At 41.8% G+C, this 27,393-nt stretch overlaps 1 protein-coding gene across 1 annotated transcript; it reads left to right on the forward strand.

Annotated features, from left to right (window-relative positions):
* Positions 1–27,068, forward strand: cerkl (CERK like autophagy regulator). The gene is made up of 14 exons (XM_070915226.1): positions 1–158; positions 951–1,060; positions 6,489–6,719; positions 14,909–15,040; positions 16,001–16,064; positions 17,953–18,083; positions 18,213–18,287; positions 22,596–22,773; positions 23,036–23,101; positions 23,244–23,275; positions 23,400–23,508; positions 23,622–23,718; positions 25,994–26,190; positions 26,990–27,068. The coding sequence occupies exons 1-14, from the start codon at positions 1–3 to the stop codon at positions 27,066–27,068; spliced, it is 1,659 nt and encodes a 552-aa protein (XP_070771327.1).
* The last annotated feature ends 325 nt before the right edge of the window (positions 27,069–27,393 follow it).

The following is a 27,393-nucleotide window of genomic DNA, read 5'->3' on the forward strand; positions in this document are numbered from 1 at the left end:
ATGTCGGATTCCGAGGAGGAGCTTCAGGACGAGCCGAGAGAGAGCACGAAGAAGAAGAAGAAGAAGAAGAAGAAAGAAAAACGAAGCGGCAAGAAGAAGAAGGAGGAGAAGGGGGCACAGCAGCAGGTGGAGGAGGAAGAGGAGGAAGAGGAGCAGAGGTGAGTGTTTGTTCTTAGGTTCCTTCAGTTTCAGGTTCTACACAGAACCACAGAGAGCTCTCTGATTGGTTCACACAACAAACTGATGAATGAGACCAAAGAACAGAGCTGAGTTTACAACGTTCACTTTAGGAAAAGTACCAAAAGTATTTTAAAAGCCCAGCAGTCAAAACTTTACCAAAGTAAAAGTAAAAGAATGGATCTTATTGAGTATTAAGTGATTATTGCATCTACAGGTAGCAAATGAAAATACCCAGAATGCATTTCACTGCTTTCAGATCAGTTGAAGGGCCACAGGTTCAGATGAATTCTCTACAACTCTTCAATAGTCAAGTTTTCCCCCAAATTTTAATTGAATTTTCACATAAATCAGCTAAAGAAAATACAAATTATTAGCTGGTTTTCCAGCCACCTGTTTTTATGCACATTTTCAATTTGTGTATAAAAACAACTGGATGGAAATGCAGAAAATGTGAAAAATACTTGAAATATTGCAGCAAAGGTTTTACGCTTAGCTGAGGTGGAAATGTTGGAGACTGTAACTTTCCTCAATTAAATACAGGATACAAACATAAATGCCATATTTCCATAACGTTTTGTATTTTTCTCCATTGTATGAGATTTACTGATGACAAATAGAACCAGATCAGTAGTATCATCAGTATGACCTAATGATTTATTAATCAGTCACTTCATTGATAAATGTATGTAAATGACAAAACATTTCATCCATATCAGTTTTAGACTTTGATTGGTTGAAATAAACTCTGTGTGCGTGTTTGCGTGTGTCAGTGAGTGTGTTGTGCTGCGTGGGATCTTCAAACTTGGGAAGAAGAGTCACGATGTCCTGCTCACCCGAACCAGACTGACCTGGACCCCCATCACCCCGGAGACCCCCACAGGTCAGTTACCACGATAACAGGCCATCATGGTGATCAGTTGACCTGCCGATGTCAGACAGACAGGCAGACTGCGTGTATGTCGAGGCATCTGGTGCTGTAATGGAGAAGTTCTGTCATGTTGAGACCACCTGAAACATGACATCTGGACACACACACACACACACACACACACAGTATTACTGCAGTTGTGAGGTTGTTTGTGACTACTGGCTTGTCTGTCAGTAGTTTGGTTGACCATTTTGATCCAGACTGAAATGTCTCAACATATCTATTAGATTGATTATCATGAAATATGAAATGATACTGACATTCATGTCTCTTTCAGGATGTATTGTAATAACTTTTGTGATCCCTTAGCCCTTCCTCTAGCGCCATCATTAGATCAAAAATGTAATTTTTTTATTAATCAGAGAAGCACGTCATAAAGTCAGTATTACTTTTAATAAATGTTTCCATGGTTACTGCCTCAGCTCTACTTTGTGTTTAGGTTGGCGTGTTTACTAAGATGGAGTTAAGTAAGATGGTGAACATTGTAAACATTACACCTGCTAAACATAAGCATGTTAGCATACATTAGCATGTAGTTCAAAGCACTGCTGTGCCTAAGGACAGCCTCCTAGAGCTGCTTGCATGGCTGTAGACTCTTAGTCTTGTTGGTTTGAAAAGGTAAAGTGTGCTGATTTGGAAACATGTTACAGTCTTCTGCCTGTACGAGAATAATGACGTGACAGTATAATTTACTCTGAAGAAACAGAAGTTATTGCAACACATTCCCACTTTCAGTGTAGACAGGAAATTAAAAGACAAAAGCTGGAGCACCTTCCTGTTGCTGAAACATTATGAAGGTCAATATAGGGAGTAGAAAATGAGTGAATGAGGGAGTGACTTCAGGCACAGCATACATGACTCTAGTGTGTGTGTGTGTGTGTGTGTGTGTGTGTGTGTGTGTGTGTGTTGTACACCATCTTGATGCTGTCCTCACAACACAGGCCCGCGTTTTACGTTCTGCCAACATGATTTTATTAACAACCTAAACCTAATGGATTTTGGGAGTCTGTGAATTGATTCAAGAATTGCAATTGTTATGCGAGTCTTTTCTTAATTTTGTCTTTCTCAACCTCGACTACCTGGACTGACTGCGGGTGCCGGCCTCTGAGCAGGGCCATCACCACCATCTCTCACAGTATCTCAGCCATGTTGGACGTCCTGCAGCTCTGATCACAGCAGAAGCTGGCAGAAAGAGATTCCTTCTTGTGTGATTACAGGCAGGAGCAGAAGCTCGATATCAAGCTAGCTACATCTCCGGCCAAAACAAAACACAAATAAGTCACACACAGTTTTCGTTTTTATTCTGCAAGAGGAGACGTGTGTGAAGACTCTCTGGTTTCTGGTTAAGTCATGTTGTGGGAGTATTTTGGTAATATTGCTGTGTTATTTTGGTAATGTCCTCTGTTGTGTATTTTTGTTTTTGGTTGAAATCCATTCAGGCAGAACTGGTTAGTGGCGCAGGATGAAGGTGTAAATACAGTGTGTGTGTGTGTGTGTGTGTGTGTGTGTGTGTGTGTGTGTGTGTGTGTGTGTGTGTGTGTGTGTAATGTGTGGTTGAAGCCAATCTGTTTTGCTGTATTTCATCCAAGTTAATGTCATTAAGCCAGCACTGTGTTTGTGTGTGTGTTGGCAGTAGTATAGAGCAGTTGGTTCGGCCCATGGGGGGTTATTAGAGTCTCTCAGTGTGAGGAGATTAACACACACACACACACAGTCGGCCTGTCAGCATGCTGTGTGTGTGTGTGTGTGTGTGTGTGTTGATGAGATATTTCTATATAAATTGATCAGCTGTTATTGTTTATTTCTACACATGAATCCATCCTGTCTCACCCAGCAGCCTGTCTCTCTCTGTCTGTCAGGAGGGTGAGACCTGAGCTGTCAGACAGACAGACAGACAGACAGACAGACAGTGTTTTGTATCAAAACCTGCAGAAGTATGAAAGAATTTCAAATGACTCCCAGCCCAATCTGCAGTTAGTATACAAGAAATCAAAATACTTGATTAGTAGTTTTCTACAAATATGAACTTATGAAATACGTGCAGATGGATTTCAATAGAGTTTTGAAGTGGGTGGAGCAAGTTCAGGTGCCCCTGGTTTCGTCCCGTTCACTGTCTCCATAGGCAATAGATGATTCACAGTTGGAGCACTTCAAGGCTTGGATCGGCAACACTCCTGGTTGAATCATTAGTACAAAGGTGGAACAACTGTGTTGGAAAATATCTGGTTCAGGGGAGAAATTTACTACGACCCCCAAGGTGCATTTCAGTAAAACACATCCAGTCACCGAGTTTAAGTTCTGTGATGTGAGCTGTTAATGCCGGGTGGCAGCTAAAGATTATGATGTTACAGTCTGCAGCTTGAAATAATTTGAATCAATTCAGCAACTTTGCCGCCGTGTTTTGTTCTCAACTGCAATGACGAAGGTGTTCTAAATTTGCAGCCGCTCTGATTCGCACCTCTGACTGCAATCTTCTCCATGGCAACAGCGGCCAAGGCTCATGGGTAATGTAGTATTTAGAGCCTGTTCGGTTGAAATAATTAAAACTGGTGGCCATAACATTCACCTATATGATAGTTACATTATCAGGGAGAGTCCTGTGTTTCTATGTGAAGTAACATTGAAGATATCGTTTAAAGAGGAACTCCATACTGAATGTTTTGTAGAGAGACAATCGTGCACATTCAAAAGTCTGGTGATTTTTTTTATGTAGTTTACTAAACCTAAAAGATTTAGTATTAGTGTGGCATTGGGACACTTTTGCTTTCCTTTTTTTCTGGGTTAAAAACTGAAACAAGTTTCTCTGGGGGTTTTAGGCTCGTAAGGCTAGAAAGAACGGTAACTGATCAATTTACAGTCAATTTACAATATCAGAGCGGTACAGCAGTTTACATGATCAATGTCGTCAGTGACACTGAAGGAGTGATGCAGCGCTGCAGCCTCGGTGAGTGTATGTGTGTGTAAATTATGATCCATAATTCCCCGCAGTCAGCCACATGGCCTGGTCACCATGACACTGGACTGCCACTGTGTGTGTGTGTGTGTGTGTGTGTGTGTGTGTTGTAGTTGTGGGGCCGTCCCTACACATTTAACCAATTATTTTTAGGATTGAGACATGTTTTTAGTGATAAGTTTAGAATTTGGATGAGGTGAAGCCTCCCGGGAGTGAATGGAAGTTGGTACAAGGTCCTCAAAATTATAATAATACCAACATAACATATACTGTATATTATATATTTGTGTGTGTGTGTGTTTGTGTTGGCACAGTGGGTCAGTGGGGGCATGATGGGAAACTCATCTCCATCTGGAACCAACACGCTACCTGTGACGGGCAATACACTGTGTGTGTGTGTGTGTGTGTGTGTGTGTGTGCGCACGCACAGCAACTCTGCAGGTCCCGTCAACTCAGATCAGAGTCATCTTTATTGAGGTGGATGGAAAATCTGTCTCTCTCTCTTTCAATTTCATTGTTTTTATTTTCACTTCCTTTCTTGAGGTGATGTACGTGTGTGTTGCCAAAGCATGTAGAGAAAGAAAACAATAGATAAGAGTTAGATGTCACAAGCTGATCTCAAAATCTGCTTTTTTAGCTCATGGTTTTGGTTTAATGGTACGTTTATTGTTTCACCACCTTTCACCAACCTCGTTTCCAGCAGCAGGAAGCCATTTTCATCAAACAAGCTCATTATTCACTTTCATAAACGTATGGAGACGAGAGGCAACTAAGACACGTTTTGGGGGAGTTTGTGGTGAGCTGTGTACACAAACACATAGACACACTCCAATAACAAAGTGTCAAAGTAGCTTTATTGACCAACACATTAAACCGAATGAAAAAGCACCTGCAGATGAAAACCTCTGATTCATTGGACATTCATCATGTGACGCTCCAAGCACCAACAGGAAGCTGTATCACCGGTCTGTCCTGCTTTAAGAAATCCTTTCACTGGATTCCTCACTCGAAGAGCTGATTTTCAAGCAGAAAATAACTTTTGATATTTACAATATTAAATGAACACAATGAGCAGAGAATGAAGCAACAACAGACAACAGACAGACCACCAGCGCCCCACGCACACTCTAACGCTGACATATGGACGCTGGCCTCTCCGGGTGGAAGAGGGGTGGGTGGTTTTGGGTATTTGGTAGTTGATAACAGCCGGAGGATATTTCATGGGAGGGGGGGGGGGGGGCTGTTTACTGTATATTTTATACTGTTGGAGGTGCTGGATTGTTTTTGAATTGTAATAACAAAATAATGCCTTTATTTAAAATTATGGTGCTCCATTGCTGTTTCAAAATTAAAAATATTGAAAATGAATGAGTAATGGCTGTGCTTAAGTCAAGTTCAAACGAATTCGACACAAATTTGAATGACAATTCAATTTTCAAATACAACATGACAGGCCTACTAGATACCGTCTCCAGCAGGGCTGTAAAACATTAGAGGTTTAAATCTGGATGGATTTAAATATTTCTGATGATTAAAGTGGATTACTATATCTCATTAACTTGTACAGATGTTTGTCCACCTGCTGTGATGTGTGTCTGTCCCTTCAGCTTCTTTCCCTTCTGAAGCTAGTTTGATCTTCAAAATAAAAGCTATTTTTTGCATCAAATACACAAACAAATAGAGCTGCAACTAATGATTGTTTTCTCGATTAATTGTTTTATTGATGAAATGTAAGAAAATAGTATAACATGTCCGTCATCAGTTCCAAGCTGTCGTCTTTATATGTCTTTTGTCTGACCAACAGTCAAAAACTCAAAGATATTCAGTTTAATCATATTAAACAGAAAATAGGAACAGAAAATTTCAAATTCTCTAATTTCTAAAGCTGGAACCAGTGAATATTTTAAAATTTTCCTCGATAAATTATTTTATGATTATTATCTTATAGAAAGCCAAAGTGAAACTGGTATGGATAAAATCTATGTGTGTGTGTGTGTGTGTGTGTGTGTGTGTTATGTAACTCTATTGTCTGAGCTCTGCTGACATTATCCTCCAGAGGATTGGATGATTAATCTGGCATGGACCAATCAGATTTCAGAATTCCTCCCCGATTACGCTGACAGGTGCTACTGTACCTTGTGCTGATCAATGGATTAGTGATTAATACAGTTAATGATACTTTGTTATGTAATGTGAAAACGGATGAACCATTAGCAGTATGCTAGATTCATATTTTACTGACTGACAAGGGGGGTGCACAAAATAATGTGAACACCTCTTTGCAGCCTGAGTATCATAAACAGATCAGTTTATTCACACAATTGTCCCTTTATAGTGAGCAGTAATCTTACAAAATGACATTATTAATAAAGTCAGGAGTGTGTTGTGCCCCGGTGCTGTGTGTTAACTCGCCCTCTCTCCGTGCAGCTGAGGTGTGCGTGCCGCAGCCAGGTGTGGTGTTGCTGCAGGACGTGTTTGCGGTGAAGGTGAAGCGGCGGCGATCAGCGGGCCAGCAGTCGGGGGGAGCCGTGCTCGGCGTGGCTCTGTTCTGCTGCAGGAGGAGAGGGAGCAGACTGGAGGAGGACACGCTGCACCTCCACAACGCCTCCGCAGAACACACAAACACCTGGTACAACAACCTGAGGGAGCTGCTTACAGGTAACACACCGCAAAATAACGTAAGGTTGCTTTGGAAAAAAGCTTTTGACAAATGTGTGTAATGTAAATGCTAATTTTGGACACTTTTAGTAGCATAAACCAGGTAAAATGCCTAAATATCTGCATGGTGAGATGACATTTAGTGACTGTGAATACTTATCTTTTTGTGATTTAGATGAACTGAGCCTTAAACTACAGATATCCCACTTGGCCCCACATGGAGTCTCTGTCAATCTCATTGACAGTTTGTCTGTGTGACTACCGTAAGAGCTGAGATACACTGGAAATATGACTCAGTGCTTCTACGAGCGTCATACTATAAGATGATTACACACACACACACACACACACACACACGCACTGTTGAGTAATACTATTATTAGTACTAACTGTCATTGTATGCATTCACCTCTCCATCAGATAAATAGACAGAAAGGTGAGTAGATTGATTTAAGTATTAAGTATTTAGATAGATACATCTTCTAATGATCTGATATAAAAACAATACAGATGCATCTGTCCCCATCAATACACTGATTAAAAGCTGAGATTTAATTTTGAATCATATTAGATTTCATATAATTTATAATTTAAATCACAATAGTTAAATAAGAATGATCAGTACTTCCTCAAAAGTTACATTTTATTTCAAGTATTAAGAACCAAATGCCAACAGTAATAACAGGCAGTGGTGCACAGTAGGAACCTTTTGGGCAGAACCAAATTATGATCCAGGACTGCCGTATTCTATAATATTTCAATAATACTGTATGGGCTCAAACAAAATGGCTTTTTACGACAGCTGTTGCCTTTTAGTTTAGTGCAAGTGACTCACGTCCAACAGCTCTATGAAGCATTTGGCTAGCTAGCCAGTCTGGATTAGAGTATTCCATGGACAGTAGTGGAAAAGAGGCACTGTTTTTTCTCCTGTGTATATCCTTTACAGGTGGTCATCATGCCATACCCACGCTCCAGGGATTTATTATAATATATTCCACCATCTTATGTGATTTGTGATAAAGTCTGCCTTCTATATGTAAAGTCTCTTTACAGACATGGCCATTCAGCACTGTAGCCACTCATTAGCATCCTGGAATATGAAAAAGAGAGACGGCTACGGATGGCTTCCATTGGCATGATAGGAAATAAAAATGAGGTATACGTTTATCTTGTCCGAGGGTTAGCTCGTTGTTAGCCAGATGCAGTGCTAGCTGCTCAGATTATAATTACATTGTTTTCTATCAGACTGTTCATCACTCAGTTTAATGAAGTGAGTCACAGTTACATCAGACAGTAGAGCTAATCTGCTAATCCACCGGAACAAAATGACAGATTACACACACACACACACACACACATTCACATTCATGCTGTCAGCAGTTGAATCATGTTGTCTGCAAGAGAGATTAGCTAAAAGACTGTCTACACAAACACGTGTGTGTCCAATTCACTTAAGTCCACGGTGAAAACCACTCCGCAGAGACTCGAAACTTTAGCTAATTTACAAGGATTCGAACATGACCCCTGTATGTAATAGATAAAATAAAACTATGGGCATTAATCTGCTGCTATATCAGCCTTCACTCCTCCAGTTTCCTGACTGCAAATATTTGCTCCCTTTCAGCCACAAGAGCATTAATGAGGTCCAACACTGATCCCAAAGGTGTCGGATGGGTTTGAGGTCGGAGCCCTGAATCCAGTTCTTTCACACCAAACTGGGAAAACCACTGAGACAAGATTTATATCAAACTTTACATCTCAGTCTCAGAAAGACAGATAAAATCTAATGCACAAAATTAATAAATTATTGAAAGCTGCACTAGTCAATAATTTATATTAACAATGGATTAAATGTTTACTTGTAATGGGAAAGGGGCCATTTGTGACAAACTCACGGAGAATTATCCCCCAACGCTGCAGTTCTTGTCAGCTCTTCTGAGCTTTAAAGCTGATTGATAAATTGTTATATAAATAGGTGTAAATAGGCAGCTTCTTGCTAACATGTTCGCCGCCAACAACTTCATAAGGTGATAATATGTCAGTGTTGTGTTTACAGCTTGTGCTGGTAAAAATGTGATTTTCTTTACCTAAGTTTTATAAAAATCTCCCTCAGTGTTGTCTTCCATCAAGTAAATGTTCCTTTTGTGTAGAATTCATTTAACATGTTTCCTATAAAAAATAAAATTGCATGAATCCAGGCAACTTGTACCTCAGCAACACAGCCTCCTCCTGACAGGACCTGTTTAATAAAGTTCTGGACGTTGCTGCAGACTGAAGTTCCCAGGCGCTGGTTTCCCAGGTGCACTGTAGTGGGCGGTGCCTGGCTGACACTTAACACACAATAGAAATGTTGGAGTGCTATGTGTATGGATTTAACTCACACAAACACACTTTACATTTCAGGTTTTCTATGTTCGTCCAACAATGTCGACTCCAACAGAGATGTTACAAGCGTTCGATAAATGAGGAGGTCAAAGGTCACACACACACGCTACCGTCGTCCTGTCACCATGGCATCGGCCTGACATGTTATCGCTGGTCACCTGTCTGTCTGTCCATCTGTCTGTCTGTCCATCAAACCAGATTACCCACGAGGCCCTGCAGCAAAGTCACAACTTCTTTAAGTGTTTGTCTTTGGCCTCACACACACACACACACACACACACACACACACACATGAATGGCTCACAGGTCGCGTGTCAGCTCGCGTGGTCACACTGCTCATCAAACTGTGACGGCTTTTGTGACTTTACACACCGCGGCAGAGGAGTGTGTGTGTGGAAGGTAAACACAGTCGGCCGCTCCGCTGCTGCGCGGACATTAAGCCTATTTTCCAGCCAGAGGTCAATGTGAAAAGCGCATTGTTGTGTGAATTGTGGCGTTGCGGAGCGGGCAGTCCCGCCGCTGCAGACACCACCACCACTTCTTAACCTTCAGGTCCGAACATTCAGCTGCACAATGGCGAGCAGAGAGCAGACACTTTTCTGTTTCCAGAGCGTTATTCTGTGCCGTTTGCTGTGTGAAGCAGCTGCAGAAGAGTGAATGGCAGTCAGAGTGACAAAAGGCGAGCAGTGATGCTGTATAGAGTCTGTTTCCATGCACGCAGTCAGACGGCGGTATGGATTGACTGCAGTTGTTTAACAGCACAACAGACTGACAGGCCGGTGGCGGCGGTGGAGCTCATGGGACGGCCGGACTGGGCTCGCCCAGGCCGCCAGGGGCTGTCGCGACTCCTCCCAAATCAATTGTCTTGTCAATCCAATGTCAGTTTTCTTCTTGCTTACAGAGCTGTTAGTTTGGGTTCACAGTGACAAAGTGAAATCAGACGGTGGTGGCAGCGGATGGTCGGGTTGTACTGTCAGGTGTCATTAGGTCACAATGACAGCATCAACACACTGTGTGGCTGGTAGGAATGGGGTTCAATAGCATTTCATCAAATCCAAATCCTTTCGAATCCCTTATTGAATATGATTAGGTTTTTATTTCAACATTTGCAAGTAACTAAAGGCTAAAATAACTACAACTCAAAGACGTCTAATCACCGTTTCTTGGCTGAGAAGGCAGAAACACTCCAGTTTTTAGTGGCAGCCTAATGAATGTTGAAACGGAGATGAGCAGCATAATATATGAAATGTTGATTAAATGTATCTGACACATTCAATTAACAGCTGTAGCCTTCTGTACCTCACCAGCTGCTTACTCCAAATACTGAAGGTCCTGATTCACAACTAATGAAGTAGATCAGATTAAAATGTTGAGATGATAAGAATCAAAGTTTAACTGGGAGATTGTTAGAAGAGTACTCCACTGATTTAGCATTGCACTCCTATAACATTGTTGGACTCGGAGGAAACGGCATAAAGCTGCTGGTTCAAGTGCAGACAGCATAATTTTAAGAAATCAACCTGAAAATGCTTCGGATTTATCAGCGATTCTTCACAAAACCTTCCACTGAAACTGTAATAAATTGTTTTAATGTGAAAAATGACATTAAGATTACATTTTTTTCAGACCAAAATCGATGCAGCAGTCTTTTCTATTCCACACATTCTTCTTCCTTGTCAAAACCTGACGCCTACATTAGCCACAATGCAACTCAACACCGACAGATGTGCTAGTAGCGGCTAATGTAGCCTCAATCCGCTGACCTCAAGCATAGATGAGGAGTGGTCTACAGACTTCTGGGGCCCAAAATGGAAGGAAAAACTTACTTTTAACATAAGAATAATGAACTTTTCAAAATATTCTTACTTTATTACTTCATTCTCACACACACGGAATCACAGAGGAAGACCAAAGACTGCAGTAATAAACAAATATTGGTTTTGTTAGCTGAGACATTCCTGACAACCTGCTGTATCAAACACTCACAACACTGAACTGTATGTTAATATTGTTCTCCTCTAGTTTGTCTCTTCTAACAGAAGAGAGCGTTCAGTCTGAGGCCTCTATAAACTGCTTTATGGTCCTCTGTGTGTGTGTGTGTGTGTGTGTGTGTGTGTGCACGCAGTTTTGTGTTACATATTAACTGATGTGTCCAAGAAGTCGGTCAGTGTATCCATAGTGACATGATGAGAGAAACCTGTCTACCTCTCTCTCTGTCTCTCTCTTTCATATTCAGGTTGAAGGCTTTATTAGTTTGTCAGGAAACAAACTTTATTGTACAGCAGCACACACTCATCGCCCACCCTCCATCCGCCCAATTAATGTACAGGAGGTCAGACCCTCTGACACCCCTGATTGTAATGCTACCTGGCAACTGAAACGTTGCTTACGTTACGTCGGTGTCAGTTCATCTGTATGTCAGAGTGATTGTACTCCACATGAGAAGGGAAGGTTTAAAGTAAGGTAGAGCTGTAAATAAACTGTAAACACCCTTGCCACGCCAGGCTCTAGGGATGGCAATGTTGGTTGGACAGTCAGTTGGTCTTCCATTTTGGTCCCAACTGAAATATCTCAACAACCATTACATAGATTGGTGTGATATTTTGTACAGACATTTGTGTTCCCCAGAGGATGGATCCTAATGACTTTGATGATCCCTTGACATTTCCTCTAGCACCAGTAGCAGGTTAACATTATGGTTACGAGTGAAATATCTTGACAAATATTGGATGGATTGCCATGAAAATTGGTACAGATATTCATGTTCCTATCAGGATAAACTGTAGTAACTCCTCAGTTGTACTTTGTGTTAGTGTTAAATGACAACATCAACATGTTTGCTTTGTCACTGTGAGTATGTTGTCTCAATGTACCACTGTGCCTCAATACAGCCTCACAGAGCTGCTATCATGGCTGTAGACTCATAGTGTGTCAATTTGGAAACTTTTAGACCCAAATCAAGTTGTTGCATTTGCTACTCCTTCTCTAGTACGTCCGTAGCATGCAAACAAGCTCTACAAATACTAGAATTTCCCTTTAAGTCCCATGTCTATGAAACATCTGTGGACCATTTTACTCCAGAGAATCTGATTAAACTGGATGTTTAAAGCCTTTAATTGATTACTACTGTCCACTGAGCTCCAACATATGATCTGTTTTCGTCAATAACATTCAGCAGCTCAGTCTTCAGTCCTCTGTCAGAAACTCAACACTTCTCCTTGCCAGACTGGGATTGTTTACCATGGTAACGCTTTAGCAGCACCATGGCAACCTGCCGCTGGACGAGGCTGGGAGATGATCTGATGGCTACCTGATCTCTCTACATCTACCTGTCTGTCCACCTTCCTTCTTAGAAAAAGATCAACATATTTGAATGACATCATGTCCTATGAGACTGTGTGTGTGTGTGTGTGTGTGTGTGTGTGTGTGTGTGTGTGTGAGAGGGAGAGAGAGAGAGAGAGAGAGGACATAAATCATGCATCAGTCACTTACAGAGAAAGGGAGACTGAGAATAATTATTTTTCTTTAGTGATGTAACAGTGATTTTGACATGTTTGAAATTATTTTGCCATCAAGACCATGAGCATCGATCTGCTTCTATAAACAGGTAAACTGTATACTTCCTTTAAAAAGGAAGGAGGCAAATTGGCACCATTAAAAGTATGCAGAATTAGCTGTTAGCTGTTCGTGCAATGTATAGATGTAGTGACAACTATCACTGAATTACTTTGATACTGAAGAAAACTTAAAAACGTGATGATTCTCAATCAAGTTCTGAATATACAGTATGAGTGTCTTTTTCCAGGATTTCTGGGCAAATTTAAGGATGTTATGGATCGGAGATGATGATATACTCGATATACTGTATCTAAAAATATGTGTATCATGTCTGCGTGTTCACATTTGACTGAATAAGTATGAATTTTGATGCTAATTGCGCACTAAGTGTTTTAAAGTACCTTAATAGGCTCCTTGAGCTGTGTGTCACAGCCAATGCTGCTGCCCCAGCTGCTGATCTTGATGATAACGAGCCAAATCAGCACGCCAAACTACAATAACTAACTTCCTGTTGTTTTTAGAACCACAAGTCTCCCCCTCTTCAGTTTAAACTTGTGTTCCCAGTGGACTAAGAACCTTTAAAAGAACACAGAAGGAACCAGGGACTAAATTTAGTGCCTGTATCCAGGTGTAAAAAAGTCTTTGGGGTAGTACTTTGTGATGGGCAGCTTCACTCACAAAATAAGGAAGTACTGGGTGACTAATATCAATATTAGGGCAAGGGGTAGACATGTCCCGTAATTTGTATTAATTTTAAAAACAAATGTTGAGAGAGAGCGGTGGTTGTTGATAGAGCAAGGCAGTGAATGAAAGAGGAGGAGCGGTGATTATTTCATCGCAGTAACACAGAACAGAATAATACTCTCAGCAGACCATCTACTGTGGAGGCAGGTGCTCTGCAGTTTTCAGTCTTGTAGTATTTAGCATCTCTCGTCTACATTCATTACATCCACTCAAACAACAGGGTCAGACAACTGTAAAAAGAAAAGAACAACACCTCATGACTTCCTGTTGTGAAAATTATTATTTTATTCCACACAAAATATGGTTCTTCGGGGGACCTTTAGTTCCTGAGTTTAGGGACTCTGGTTTCATAGTTCCTGGAACTGCTTTGTTATAAAGGGCCATCTGGGTCCTAGTGCTGCCTTGGGTAGATGGACGGGGTCCCAAGTGCCATCCCAAGCTCATGTTTTAGTCAGGTTTGAGATCTATATATGCTGTAGTGGTTTGGGCTCACACAGGAATCATGTTGGTTAGAGGGGGTCTAGGTTTTGGGGCACCAAAAAAAAGCTTCTGGTAATGGTGGGGGTCCAGTAGAGAGAAGAGTGGTGGGGGTGTTGAGTAACTCCTACCTGGTCAGAGCAGTGGGGTGGAGTGATGGCAGGAGGCGCACTGTGTGTATGTGTGTGGGGTCATTAACAGGGCGAGGTCACAGCCTTTTGGGAGCAGATTATAGTAATGATCTGGATAATGGAGCTGGTGTGTGAGTGTGTGAGTGTGTATATTGATCTGTGCTCGTCTATGGGGATTTATAATGCGGTCTCTAAATCTGCCTAATGATGAGCTGTACAGGGGGTCAGTGTGTGTGTGTGTGTGTGTGTGTGTGTGTGTGTGTGTGTGTGTGTGTGGCTGTACACACATGGAGTCGATATCATGTAACCACACACACACACACACACACACACACACACACACACACACACACACAGTCTACCAGTGTTGGTGATGTAAACAATATTCTGAATAGTTTGCATCAAACAGGCTTCCATCTACAAGTCCATCCAGACAATGTGACAAATGCGAGCTGGTCGCTGATCCAAACTAAGGTCCCATGCAGGACTTCAAGCTTAAAGTGTGTTCAGAGTATAGTGATCAGTGCTCATTCCAGGCAGGATGACCAGGGACCAGTAAAGGCTGATGACTGTCTCAAAGGACAGGCTCAGCTTTAGTGCTGCAATAATGATTATTTTCATTATTAATTTATCAGTTGATTATTGTTTTCAATTAATCCATTAATAGACAATCGTGATAAATGCTCAAAGGAACCAAACGAACAGAGAAATGCAGCAAATCCTCACATTTGAGAAGCTGGAGCCAAAGAATTTTTTCCCTACTTTTTAACATTTTATTGACTAAACAATTAATCCCAAAAAAACAAACCAGACAGATGAATCTGTAATAATTATAATTGTTCGTTGACAATGAGCTTTAATATCTGTAGCTGCTCACTCTGTATGTGTGTGCAGGGTTTAGCAGTCGTCCCAGGTATCTAAAGGTGTTCATCAACCCCAGCAGCCACAAGAAGGAGGCCGTTCACATCTACAGAGAACATGTGGCTCCGCTCTTCAAGATGGCGGACGTCCGCACTGACATCACCGGTCAGTGCACCCTCTTCATTTATCTACAGATCATCTTTACAACAAGTAATAGTGATTATTATTTCATACCTCAGACTGACAGTGGGTGGGGCCACAGTACATTTTCAGATGATGTCACACCTCACATGTGTTGTAATAAAATTATGTGTAACGGCAGCAGAACTGTCGCAGTGGTTTTAATAGTTCTAACAGTCCCTGATTTATTGACATCAGAGTAGACGTTGTGTGTGTGTGTGGAGGTCTAAAGGTCAGAGTTAATGGCAGTCTCTGGTCGCTAGGTAACCTGATACAGGGGGCGGAGCTTAGCCCATCTGTTGTGACAGAGGGCGACAACCTGCTTCTCTCCCCTCCTCTCTCCTCCTTTCTTCTCCTTATCTCCTCTACTTATCTCTTCTTTTCTCCTTGTTTCCTCTCCTCTTCTCTCTCTCGTTCCTTTTGTTTCCTCTTTCCTCCTTTACCCTCCTCTCTTGTTTCCTTTCCTTTTCTCTCCTTTTCTTGTTTCCTCTCCTTATATCCTTTTTTCTCCTTGTCTCCTGTGTTTCCTCTCCTCTCCTCTTCTTGTTTCCTCTCATCTTCTCTCCTCATTTCTTTTCCTTGTGTCCTTTTCTCCTTTCCTGTGTTTCCGTTCCTCTCATCTCCTCGTTTCCTGTCTGTGTCTCCTCTCCTCTCCTCTTTTCTCCTGGTTTCCACTCCTCTCTCCTCATATCTTCTCCTATCGTCTCCTCCTCTCAGCAGATGGTGTGATATCCGTTGTCCCATTTTTTTTTTTGGCAGCCATCGAACACACACTTGTGTACATGTGACCACACACATGCATGAACTCTCCGTCCATCTCAATGTCTCTCCATCTGTTTCCTTCTCTTTTTCCCTCTCTCCTCTTGTCTCTCTCTCTCCTCCTGTCTCTCTCTCTCTCTCTCTCCTCCTGTCTCTCTCTCTTTCTTGCTGTCTCTCTCTCTCCAGTGACAGAGAGGAAGGGTCATGCTCTCTCAGTGATGAAGGAATGCAAGCTGGATGAATATGATGGGTCAGTTGTCTCTCATCCTTTGTCTCTCTCTATCTCACTACTCTCTCTCTCTTTTGTGATTTTAAATTGATTACTTGTCTCAGAATGTATCACTCTTTTCCTGTGAAAATCTTGATTCACAGCTATAAATTAAGTTTGTTGCGAAAAATTAAGCACAAAATTACGTTCATTCTAATATTCTATGGGGTTTTTTTCATGCAAGTTAAATAGTAATAACGGCAGGACTTTAGTATCTGCAGTGGTATGGTAGCATTGATAAGAATGATTAATTCTAACGTAATCCTTTTTGATTTAAATGCTTGGACAAGCAAAACAGAATTATACTTTATTGTTTGTATTGTCAAACAGTATGTCACACATCAGCAGGACTAAGCAATGTGTTTTGTAAATGTAACACTATCTCGGATAATGACTTTGTCTGTGTTTGCTGTAATCTTCCTCAAATCCAATCCCAATTATTACTGATAGAAATGATAGACGAAAATATGAAAATGAGACATAAGGTGTATAAAAAACGTTTACTTTTACAGTGAAAAAGTCTAACATGTTGCTAAGTTATAAAATAAAGGCCCAGTGTTTACATTAAAGCGGAAGGTAATGTTTATGTTAAAGTTAGCATGTCATGATCAAACTGTGACATCATCCTACCATGACAGACTGAACTGAACCAGATAATTAAACAGCAGTTTACTGTCAGAGGCTGACACTAAAACACACTGACCCAGACTGATTACACACACGCAAACACACACAGACAGGTGAGGTCAAACACCAACTGGTAACTGAACTAACCTCACTGATAAAAGTGAAAATTATATTCTGTGTTACTGAAACAAATAATACAACAACAACAATAGCTACAACTACATGTACAAAAACACTGATCAAACTCTCATCACTATCTGTGGTGGTCTCTATGTTCGTGTGTGTGTGTAAGCAGCTTTTGCGCTCAGCCCTTATAAAGCTTAATGTGCTTAGAGAAGATTAGCTCAGCGTTGCTAAGCTAGCTGCTAAGTGTGTGTACGTGTGTGTGTGTGTGTGAGAGAGAGGCTGCTCTGGTGAGGATTTGGTTGAAACCTACATTTGCCAATTAGGCTGGCTGTCACCGTGGCGACCGGAGCTTCAGGTAATCCCATACACAGGGGGCGAGGGAGGGGCGGAGTCTGTTTACCTCACATTTGCTGCAAACACAAACTCTGAAGATGAACCTTCTCGCTTTTCAATGAGCTCCTGAAAATGTCAGACAATCAAGTTATGATTAGTATTATGGTCTTTTACGACCACCACTACTGATAGTAATAATACACAAACAAAAACTCGACTTGACCTGCCCAAACTCTGATAAAACTGAGCCCATAATACCTAACATGAAACAAACTTTCATACAGAAATGAAAAATAATGACAGTAACAACAAGATAATTGTCATCTGTAGGTACTGACGTAGACAGGAAAACACATTTCCTCAGCAGAACCCAAATAAACCAACATAAGAATTTTTTTGACTACCCACCAACCAAACTCTGTTCATTTTTGTGAGTATTTAAGAAAATCTTAAAATTTTATTTTTCATCTAACTGTTCAAGTGTATACTTGTAAAATGTTAAATCCTCTTCAGGAATTTCCCAAAGTCCCAGAAATAATACAGGGGACATGATCTCAATGGTCCTAACAGTTATTGTTGCCTTTCAAAATGAAACCCTTCTTGTTCACCTTTGTCCAGAACTGCAAACATGCCTCCTGCTGGATGACTGTATTTGAGGATACCTGTTTAAAGCGCAAAAATAAATAATTTTTATGAGCGTCATTGGATTTCCTGTCTGCCATCAGAAGTTAAGATCAGTGAAATTAAATGTCCTTACACTGTTTTGTCGCCACCTGTCTGTCAGAGTGGTGTGTGTTGGTGGGGATGGTTCGGTGGCGGAACTGTGTCACGCTCTGGTCCTCAGAGCTCAGCTGGATGCTGATTCTCCAGAGAAACCAGTGAAACCAGTGCTGCCACTTGGAATCATTCCTGCTGGTGAGAAAGAGAACACACCCTCATAAAGATCCACACGCTGGAGACCAACAATGTAGAGAAACACATATATCCACATTATGTAGAAACTGCCGGACAAGAGGTTTTATCAACTGTCTGTCATCTTTACAGGTTCTACAGACGTGGTTTCCTGTTCTGTTCATGGAGTCAGAGATCCAGTCACTGCAGCCCTGCACGTTGTCCTGGGTAGGTTCTACCTGTTCTAAATCTGTTGGTACAACATCCTAGGTCTATAGTCGCATCAACTGTGGTGGGTTCTACCTGGTCTAAATCTATACTCAGGTTGTCATGGATAGGTTATACTTGATCTAGATCTATAGTCACATTGTCCTGGATGGGTTCTACCTGGTCTACATCTATATTATGATTGTCATGGGTGGGTTCTACTTGTTGCAGACCTATGGTTCTACCTGTTCTATGTAGTTGGCTGTAGTTTGGTTTACCTGTCTACATCCATAGTCACAGGGTCCTGGGTAGGTTCTACCTGTTCTATGTTTCTACTTTTGTCATCCTGGGTGGGACCTACTTCTTCTTCCTGGGTGGATTCAATCAATCAATCAATCAATCAATCAATCAATCAATAGTTGTGTTGTCTTGGGTGAGTCCTGTTCCAGATTTACTGTATAGTCACATTGTCCTGGGTAGCATCTACCAATTCTAGCTCTATAGTTATATTGTCCTTGGGTGCGTTCTACTGTTCTAAATCTATAGCCACATCATCCTCAATGTGTTCTACCTGTTCTGGATCTAATGTCACATCATAGTGGGTGGGTTCTACCTATTCCAGATCTATAACCGCATTGTTCTGGATGGCTTCTAACTCTTCTAGCTCAATTGTCATGTCGTCCTTGGTGGTTTTCACCTGTTATAGATTTATACTCATGTCATCCTAGGTGGATGTCTATAGTCACCTCCCCATCATTGTTCTAATTTAATTTACTTCAAACAACTCACAGGTAGCCAATCAGGAGCTACGCTTTGATGTGATTGGCTGATGGTCACTTAGACTGTTGGAGAACAAACAAACCCACAGACAGAGTGAAGCAGACGGTGTGACTGGACTCCTGAGGGAGGGAGCAGACAGATGTCTAACAGCAGGATCAGTTTCACTCTAAATCACTGGTTTACTCTGCTCACTGTAGCCCCACCCCCTTCACCTCTCCCTGCATCCTTTTGGATAAACCTGCCGACAAATTAGCCGGCGGCAGGGCAGACTGCTGTGTTTGAATGACAGGTTGTGGTGTGATGGTGGTTCATTAAAACTAATTAACACTGGAGCTGTGTGTGTGAGTGACAGATGGGACTATTCAGTGGCACAAATAAGACTAATTCCTGAACAATAGAAAACAGTTAATGGTCCCAGGAAAGGAACTTTAACAGGAAGCTGTTCCCACGGACACCAGGTGACTACGGTTGAGTTCAGATGTGTTCATGACACAACCAAGGTGAACATACCTGAACTGTCTGGTGTGATACCTGACAGTGTGGCGACTTCAGGAAGTCACTGCTGCTGGCCACGAAACAGTCCAGCACACAACCTCCCCATAAAAGGGCAAATTGTCGTTTTTGCTGGGGTTTTTTTGTACGAGTTAAACAAACATGACATGTTATTACATGTTAATTATTGAGGCATTTGGACAGAGGCCAGGCCTGCTGTTCCCTCCTGTCTCCAGTCTTACAGTATACAGTAAAATATTAAAGTATTCACTGTTTCCCCACCAGATTTGTATTCTGGCAGTGTAGAGAAATTTTATAAATAGCAGTCAGACCTTTATGAAGGTACCTTTTTTTTTTTTTTTTTACAGAAAATACAATTAATCAGTTGACTAGAATAGGACAAATGACTACAAAAATTCAGATTGTCTTTTTTGATCTCAGTATTGCTAAACTCCTGACTCTGGCAAGGTAGCATGAGAATTCATATTCAGCCACCAGCAGTTGGTTTCAGTTGAACATTCTGTTGCTATTGTTCATCTGTGAACTGAGACAAAGCAAATGTTGATCCTCTATATACTCATTAAATGCCCTTGTTGGAGCATTATCTGTAGACACTCTTTCATTACAGCTGTTTTTGGAGTAATTTGATTTAGTTTTTCTGCGATAATTTTACTGCTAACAAAACTGGCCACTGTCTCTAAGTAACTTCACAATTTCACAATTGCTTCCTGAAACCTGAAAGACCAACTGGTGCCCTGTATTAACCTTGATTGGAAGTTTGTTTAGCTCGCTGCATAGCTGTGCATCAACACACATAGAAAGTAGGGCAGAATAATTCACATGTGAATTAAGAGCATGTGCAGGTATAAATCCTACAGAATATGAACTGCCTCTTTATATGAAATAACATAACTTATTAAAATCAACTTTATACATGTGGAAAAAATATCATAAAGAAAACAGAAAAACATACTCATAGAACGTACATCCAGGTAAGTACTACTTCTATTTAGTATTTGAGCCAAAAGTAACATGAGTCTGTAATGTGAACGACATGCAGTATGGGCGGCCGATGAGGCAATGCTCTTGGTCCATCTGGGCGGCTCAACCATTTGCCTCATAAGCCAGAGCGCAGAGATCCCCTGCCCTCTAGTTGTGGAAAGATACTAAAAGGAGCACTATCTAGGTGGACAAAAGAGGTCAAGAGGCGGGCCTGAGAGACACACTGTCCGCAAATCCCACAGGGGAACCAGACAAAAGGTGGGAGGCCGCAGTCTGCAAACCTTCCGTAAAATCATATCACAAGTGGATGTCTCCTAGCTGTGCAGCAGTCAAGTCATAAGGCGCGACACATCCTGCTGGAGGCAAGGACACGGGTTGATGATGCTGCCATTGCACCAAACTGTAAGCACGCCCAAAGTGTCCTACACACCCTGGAAGTGGAGGTTATTTTAGTGGAACCGCTGCGGCTGGGAGACCTAAGCTGCTCAGCTCCTCTTTCCTAACCGCCAAGCCATGAGGCCGCGTTCCAGGACGGGCCGAGATGAATCAGCGCAATGGGCAGATCTTGGATCAGCCTTCGGCATCGACCATGTTTTTGTTTATAAATCAAACTCAATAGCATATTTCCTGCTGGTCAAAATGAATATTAGTTTCACCTTTAAGAAGTGCTGTAGGTTTGATCTCACTGACACACTGACTGTGAGACTGACCAACTAAGGATTAAAGCTGAGACACAGACACACACACACACACACACGCACATGCACACACACACACACACACACACACACACACACACACACACACACACACACACACACACTGACAACATGCCATATGGTGAGGAAATCAGATTTTATCCAGAGAGAGAGACAGGCAGGCAGGCAGTCAGACAGACAGGTGGAGAGACAGCAGTTCAGTAGGTTACAGCAGGTATGTGGCCAGATGGCATACTGTGTGTGTGTGTGTGTGTGTGTGTGTGTGTGTGTGTGTGTGTGTGTGTGTGTGTGAGAAGCATCTTATACAATGTCTTGACGCTGAAATCAGGTTGATGAGGTTGATTATATATTTATTCCAGTTATGTCATTCCACAGTTTGTGCTGCGTTCACAGGCTGTGGGAAAATAAACAGTAAACAGTCCTGGGTGTAGCAGCTATGTTGGAAGTGCAGATATCAGATATTTCTTCAGCCAGACAGTCTGAACAGAGTTGGTTAAAGTCTTTTCCTTGGACTCCCCACACATTAAAGAAACTGAGGGAAAGTTCTGTCAGTAGAACATGAAACTGATCCTTGCATATTACTTTGAAAATGTTAAAGATGTTGCATATGCCTAACGATGCCTTCACTTGCCTTTGTTGATTTTCTTTTGACCCATGTCATGTCCAGCACTCTACCAGTGAAATACACAACTTTCATGTTTATAATAGCAAACTGAACAACATAATGTCGACCAATCAGAAACGTCGGTGGATGGAGTTTGACAGTTTTTGTTTTTGTTGGATTAAATGTTCCCACAGAACGGAAGAAACAGTCAAATCAGTTGCATTAGTCGCTTGAAAAAGAATTTCATTATTTAATCTTCACTTACACTGAGAGAGACACATTTGTCCTAAATCTACTGTAAATGTCCTCTGAATTCTGCCGCTTCAGAGACTGGTCAGACTGGGCTAATATACGACAAGAGACTGGTCAGACTGGACAGATATACCACCAGACACTGGTCAGACTGGGCTGATATACGACCAGAGACTGGCCAAACTGGAGCAATAACAAGCAGAGACTGGTCACTCTACTGCAGTGTGATTTCACTGATGTTTATAGATATTAACACACACACTCCTGACCTCTTTCTGTCGCCCATATTTGGAGTGCTGCTTCTCATGAATATTAATGAACTTCTCACCATACGACCACTTGGCCTCCTTACAGTGTGTGTGTGTGTGTGTGTGTGTGCGTGTGTGTGTGTGTGTGTAGGGTCCTAAGTTTTTCTAATAACTATTCATAACTGAAAATAATCTTTCATCAGTATTTAATTCCCTCTCTCTCTGTCTGCAGGTCACCTGCAGCAGGTGGACATGTGCAGCTTCTCGTCTCTCGGCCAGTTGGTGCGTTTCGGTTTCTCCGCCATGTTTGGGTTCGGTGGGCAGAGCTTAGCACGGGCGGAGAAGAAGAGGTGGATGTCGTCGTCACGGCGACGAGAGTATGCTCTGGTGAAGACACTGGCCAGACTGAGGTAACACACACACACACATATATATATATATATGTCTGTGTACACACACACATTTTGATCATTTAAGCATAGAGGACATATGTTGTTCAGATGATTTTAAAGATTTAAAGTTGTGATTTTGGACTATTTAAATAAAATAGATCACAAAAACGTACATAATTCAAAAAGATCATTTTTAGCCATGTTAGCGGCATATTGCATGGATTGCCATGACATTTGGTACAGATTTCGATGGTGGGTTTTTCTCTTCTGTCTTCCTCAGGCCAGAAGACTGTCAGCTGTCTTTTCTACCAGTGAAGAAGTCAAACAGGAATTTGTCTGAACATCAGTGAGAAACACACACACACACACACACACATACACACACACTAGTACGCAGTACACGGCTGTTTTTGTGTATGTGTTTATAAATAAAAAACACAACTGTCTGGCATTTTTAAAACAAAATAATTTGATCCCCTTTTTCTCAGAAACCAGGACCAGGACCCGGACCCAGAGTCAGGTGAGACCAGTACTTGTCTGTCTCTAGACAGACACTTGAGGACAGGAGATTAAAGCTGGTTCAGATTTCTGTCTCTGTCAACAGTTTGATTTACTGTTTTTTTTTCTGTGATTGATCGCCGCAGAAGGGGAGGAGTCCTGGACGACCAATCAGGGCCTGTATCTGAGCATCAGTATCATGTCCATCCCCTGTCTGAGTCCACATGCACCTCAAGGACTGGCTCCCAACACCAGGTACGCGGGTGTATGACGAGTTAATCCTTCTGAGAATGTTAAAGTCAGCTGCAGGTCATTTCATCATGTTTCTGCCTCTGAACGTTCTCTATCACTTCCTGTTTGTGTGACAGGTTGGCAAATGGCAGCGCAGCATTGATCGCAGTAGGAAACACCTCCAGGTCAGAGTTCATCAAACACCTGAAGAGATACAGCAGCTCTAGTGGACAGGTGAAAGCAGCTGTCAATCAACATCCTCACTATCGAATCTTATTGGGTTTACCTTTCAACATTTGGAAGCAACAAAAGGCTAAAATAACTCCAACTCAAAGATGTCTCACCACCTTTTCTTGGCTGAATGTGTAAATAAGCAACATCTTACAAGCTCGCTATATCAACTTATAAGGCGATATGTTCACAGCTTGTTTCCTCTGCCCTCAAGTGGCCAAAACAATCAGTTATAGCAGGTTTAAATTGATGTGATCAGCTGATAATTTCTCTAGAGAAAAGTCACCACCCAGTTTCCTGTTTAACTACAAAAACAAATCGCGGTCATTCAGTGGTGTTACAGAGTGATGTGGCTGAATACAGACATCAGCTGCAGAGAGCACAGTAACCAGAGGACAGACAGAACAAACTTTTCATTTTAGTTCAGCTGAACTCATTAACAACTAATCTGCTGCCAGTGATGTTTGTCATTTTAACCAGCAGCAGTCAGCTAAGAATGAGAAGTGACAGGTATTTTGCTGACTGCGAACCAAATCCAAAATGGTGCCAGCTATCTGATCTCTAACATGGGTTGCGTTTGATTTAATTCCATCAGTTGTTGACATGTCTCACTCTTGACCTCGCCATCCTAAGCGTCCTCCTCTCTCAGAGCCAAAGAAATCCAAACTAGTTAGTAGATTAGCCTAGTTCAGCATGGCCCAGCCTGGCCTCTGAGACCGCATCCTAACCCACTTACTAAATATACCGACAGTGTGGCGTTCACTGTCCTGCAGAGTAAACAGGCTGTTTACTCACTGACCTACATCCTGTTAGCTCCCCTTCCTGATGGAGAGACGGACAGCTAAGTGTCAAACACGACAAGATGGGGGCATCCTGGTGGAGCATCTGATGTGTAACCATGACAACCCCGGTTTGAGTCCCACCGTGGACGTTGAACCTCACATTCACACCCAGTCAGAAACACCCACTCTACCTCTCCGTCCTTTAACATGTCGGACACATATTTATTTATCAAGTGGGTATCTTCCACTGAAAGTTGGAGGAAGGGATCTCTTCACGGCCAGCATAGACAGGAGGAATGATTACAGCAAGTGAAAATCAGTGTTCGTATGGACACCTGACTACTGCTGTGGTGGGGGTAGCATTCAGATCCGTTACTTAAGTAAAAGTACCAATACCACAACGTAAAAATACTCTATTACATTTCTATTCAAATATATTCTCCATATTCTATTAAAAGTCCTGCATTGAGAATGTTACTTAATAAGTATGTAAGTATTATCAGGAAAATGTACTTGAAGTATCAAAAGTAAAAGTAGTCAATGCAGAGAAATTACTCCTGTGTGTGTATATAGTATATATTATTATATATTATATCATCAGATTACTATTGTTATTGTTTACGCAGCATTTGACTGTTGTAGTCGGTTGAGGTGGAGCTACTTTTTTAACTATTTTATATAGAGCTGCAACTAATGATTATTTTCATTATGGATTCACCTGCTGGTTATTTCCTTGATGGATCCATTTATTGTTTGGTTTATAAAACCAAAGTGACACCTTCACATGTCTTGTTTTGTCTGACCAACAGTCCAAACCTCAACATTATTCAGTTTGCTCAGTGCATCACATTTTAAAAGTCCTCCATCTGTTTCATAATCTTAACAAGTAAGTTAACTTATCAAATTAACGTTGTGGAGTAAAAAGTACAATATTTCTGAAATATAGTGGAGTAGAAGTATAAAGTGCCCTGAAAAAAGTAAAGTACGGATACCTCAAATGTGTACTTAAGTACAGTACTTGAGTAATTGTACTTAGTTACACTCCACCTCTGAACGACTGTTGTAAAATAGACTAGACAAAATGTGAACTTTCCCTCCTTCAGCTTTATTCTCAGAAATAAGAACAAACCTGAGGAGGAAAGAAAGCAGACAGGACAGAGGGAGACAGCCTGTTTGTCTGTCTGTCTGTCTGCCTGTTGGTCTTTGCTGCCCCCTGTTGGAGCTTCATGGTGTTACAGTAGAGACAGCAGACGACAGTAAACAGGAAGAAACCGAGTCACTGCTCCAGATTAACAAGCTGCTTAATTGAGGATCTTAATGAGCCTTTCTGTCCACCTCAGCTGACCTTTGACCTGTGAGGACACACACACACCACACACACACACACACACACCACACACACACACACACACACACACACACACACACACACACACACTCTTCCCTGCCTCTCCTGATTGGTTTGTCAGTCTGACTGTCTGATTGAACATCTGCAGTTCAGCTTCCCCTTCGTGGAGACGCACGCTGTGTCAGCGGTGAGGATCCGCCCCCGGTCGCTGATTGGCTGGTCAGAGGAGGAGAGCGAGGAAGAGGTTGACTCCAAAACATCGCCCATCATCCAATCAGAGGGAACCGCCTTCCCCTGGAACATCGATGGAGAGCTGGTGGAGATTTCTAATGAAGTGCTCGTCAGGTATGATGCTCAGTGTTATTATGACTGAATAAAATATATCCTTATTATAATCATAAATACTGTTGTATTATTACACTGAGGGAAACAACTAATGATTAATGTAATTATTGAGTAATCTGCCAACAATTTTCTTTAGAAATTAATTATTCGTTTGGTCTATAAAATCTGTCAGCCCGTTAAAAACAGTTAACACAGTAAAAACTGTCCTCTGTGGCTCTGGAGGAGCCTCGTCTGGGAAAATAACCCTGATGATGTCATCGGGGTTATGTCGGCTTGGGCTTGAGACCTATCAGGCCTGCTAATGCTAACGCATCCAGCAGCTATATGTGCGTGGGGGGTTACAGTTAGCCAGAGTTGTCACTGCTGCTACCACAGCCGAGTCGAGCATGAATGTCGAGTGTCAACATACGTAATAAACCTCGGAGTCTTTCTTATTTCATCTCGGTTAGAGGCCCAGAGAATTCGGCTGACCTGAACTTAAACTGCAGTTTTTACACACAGTAAGTGAGAACTACACACTATAATTTTTGTTCGTAAAGGTCGCCTGCAAAAGCTACCTCAGTATCTCTTCTCGAAGTTAAAACCACTGCTCATCAGAGCAGATGTCAGAAGATCGAAGCCATTGTGGCTTTTACATGAAGGTTACTAGGGAACTGATTCAGACATGAGCCGACACGTTAAATCGCCATCATATTAGCGTGAAGGGCTGCAGGACTGAAACAGACGAGGAAGATCAAACGAAAGGCAAGAGTTGAGTAACGTAGAATATGTGTGTGTGTGTGTGTGTGTGTGTGTCCAGGGTCCACCCGCGGCTCATCACTCTGTACGGAGAGGAAGTGGACGAGGCCGAGTCGACTGTCACCTGCAGCTGCATCTGAGTCCAGCAACGCCATGGCAACCACAGTGACTCAACAGTGCCCTCTCTAGGTCATTGGTGTCTCCCATGGCGACGTGAACTAATGTAGAAGTTTCATTCAAAGTAGAGAAAAAACACATAAAAGTAGCAACAGCAGCTTTGCAGCTTCTTGTTTATGACATGTACGTTAAATCTGCATTAACTGATTTATTTTGATTGATTACTGCTGCTTTAATAACATACAAGGTAACCTGTAAGCTACCTTTAACTCCAAACTGCCTGTGCTTTATGATATGAAAGTTTACCACTTCTAGAACTGATTGATGAATGTTTTACATTCAAATTCA

This window comes from Enoplosus armatus, chromosome 11, assembly GCF_043641665.1.
Source record: "Enoplosus armatus isolate fEnoArm2 chromosome 11, fEnoArm2.hap1, whole genome shotgun sequence".
Lineage (NCBI taxonomy): Eukaryota > Metazoa > Chordata > Actinopteri > Centrarchiformes > Enoplosidae > Enoplosus > Enoplosus armatus.

What these genes read in the sequence shown, in the direction of transcription:
- cerkl (XM_070915226.1), top strand. Translation starts at nt 1, where the DNA reads ATGTCGGATTCCGAGGAGGAGCTTCAGGACGAGCCGAGAGAGAGCACG. An exon ending in CACCCCGGAGACCCCCACAG is followed by an intron (nt 1,061 to 6,488) that starts GTCAGTTACCAC and finishes CTCTCCGTGCAG; the next exon opens with CTGAGGTGTGCGTGCCGCAG. An exon ending in GGACTGGCTCCCAACACCAG is followed by an intron (nt 23,509 to 23,621) that starts GTACGCGGGTGT and finishes TTTGTGTGACAG; the next exon opens with GTTGGCAAATGGCAGCGCAG.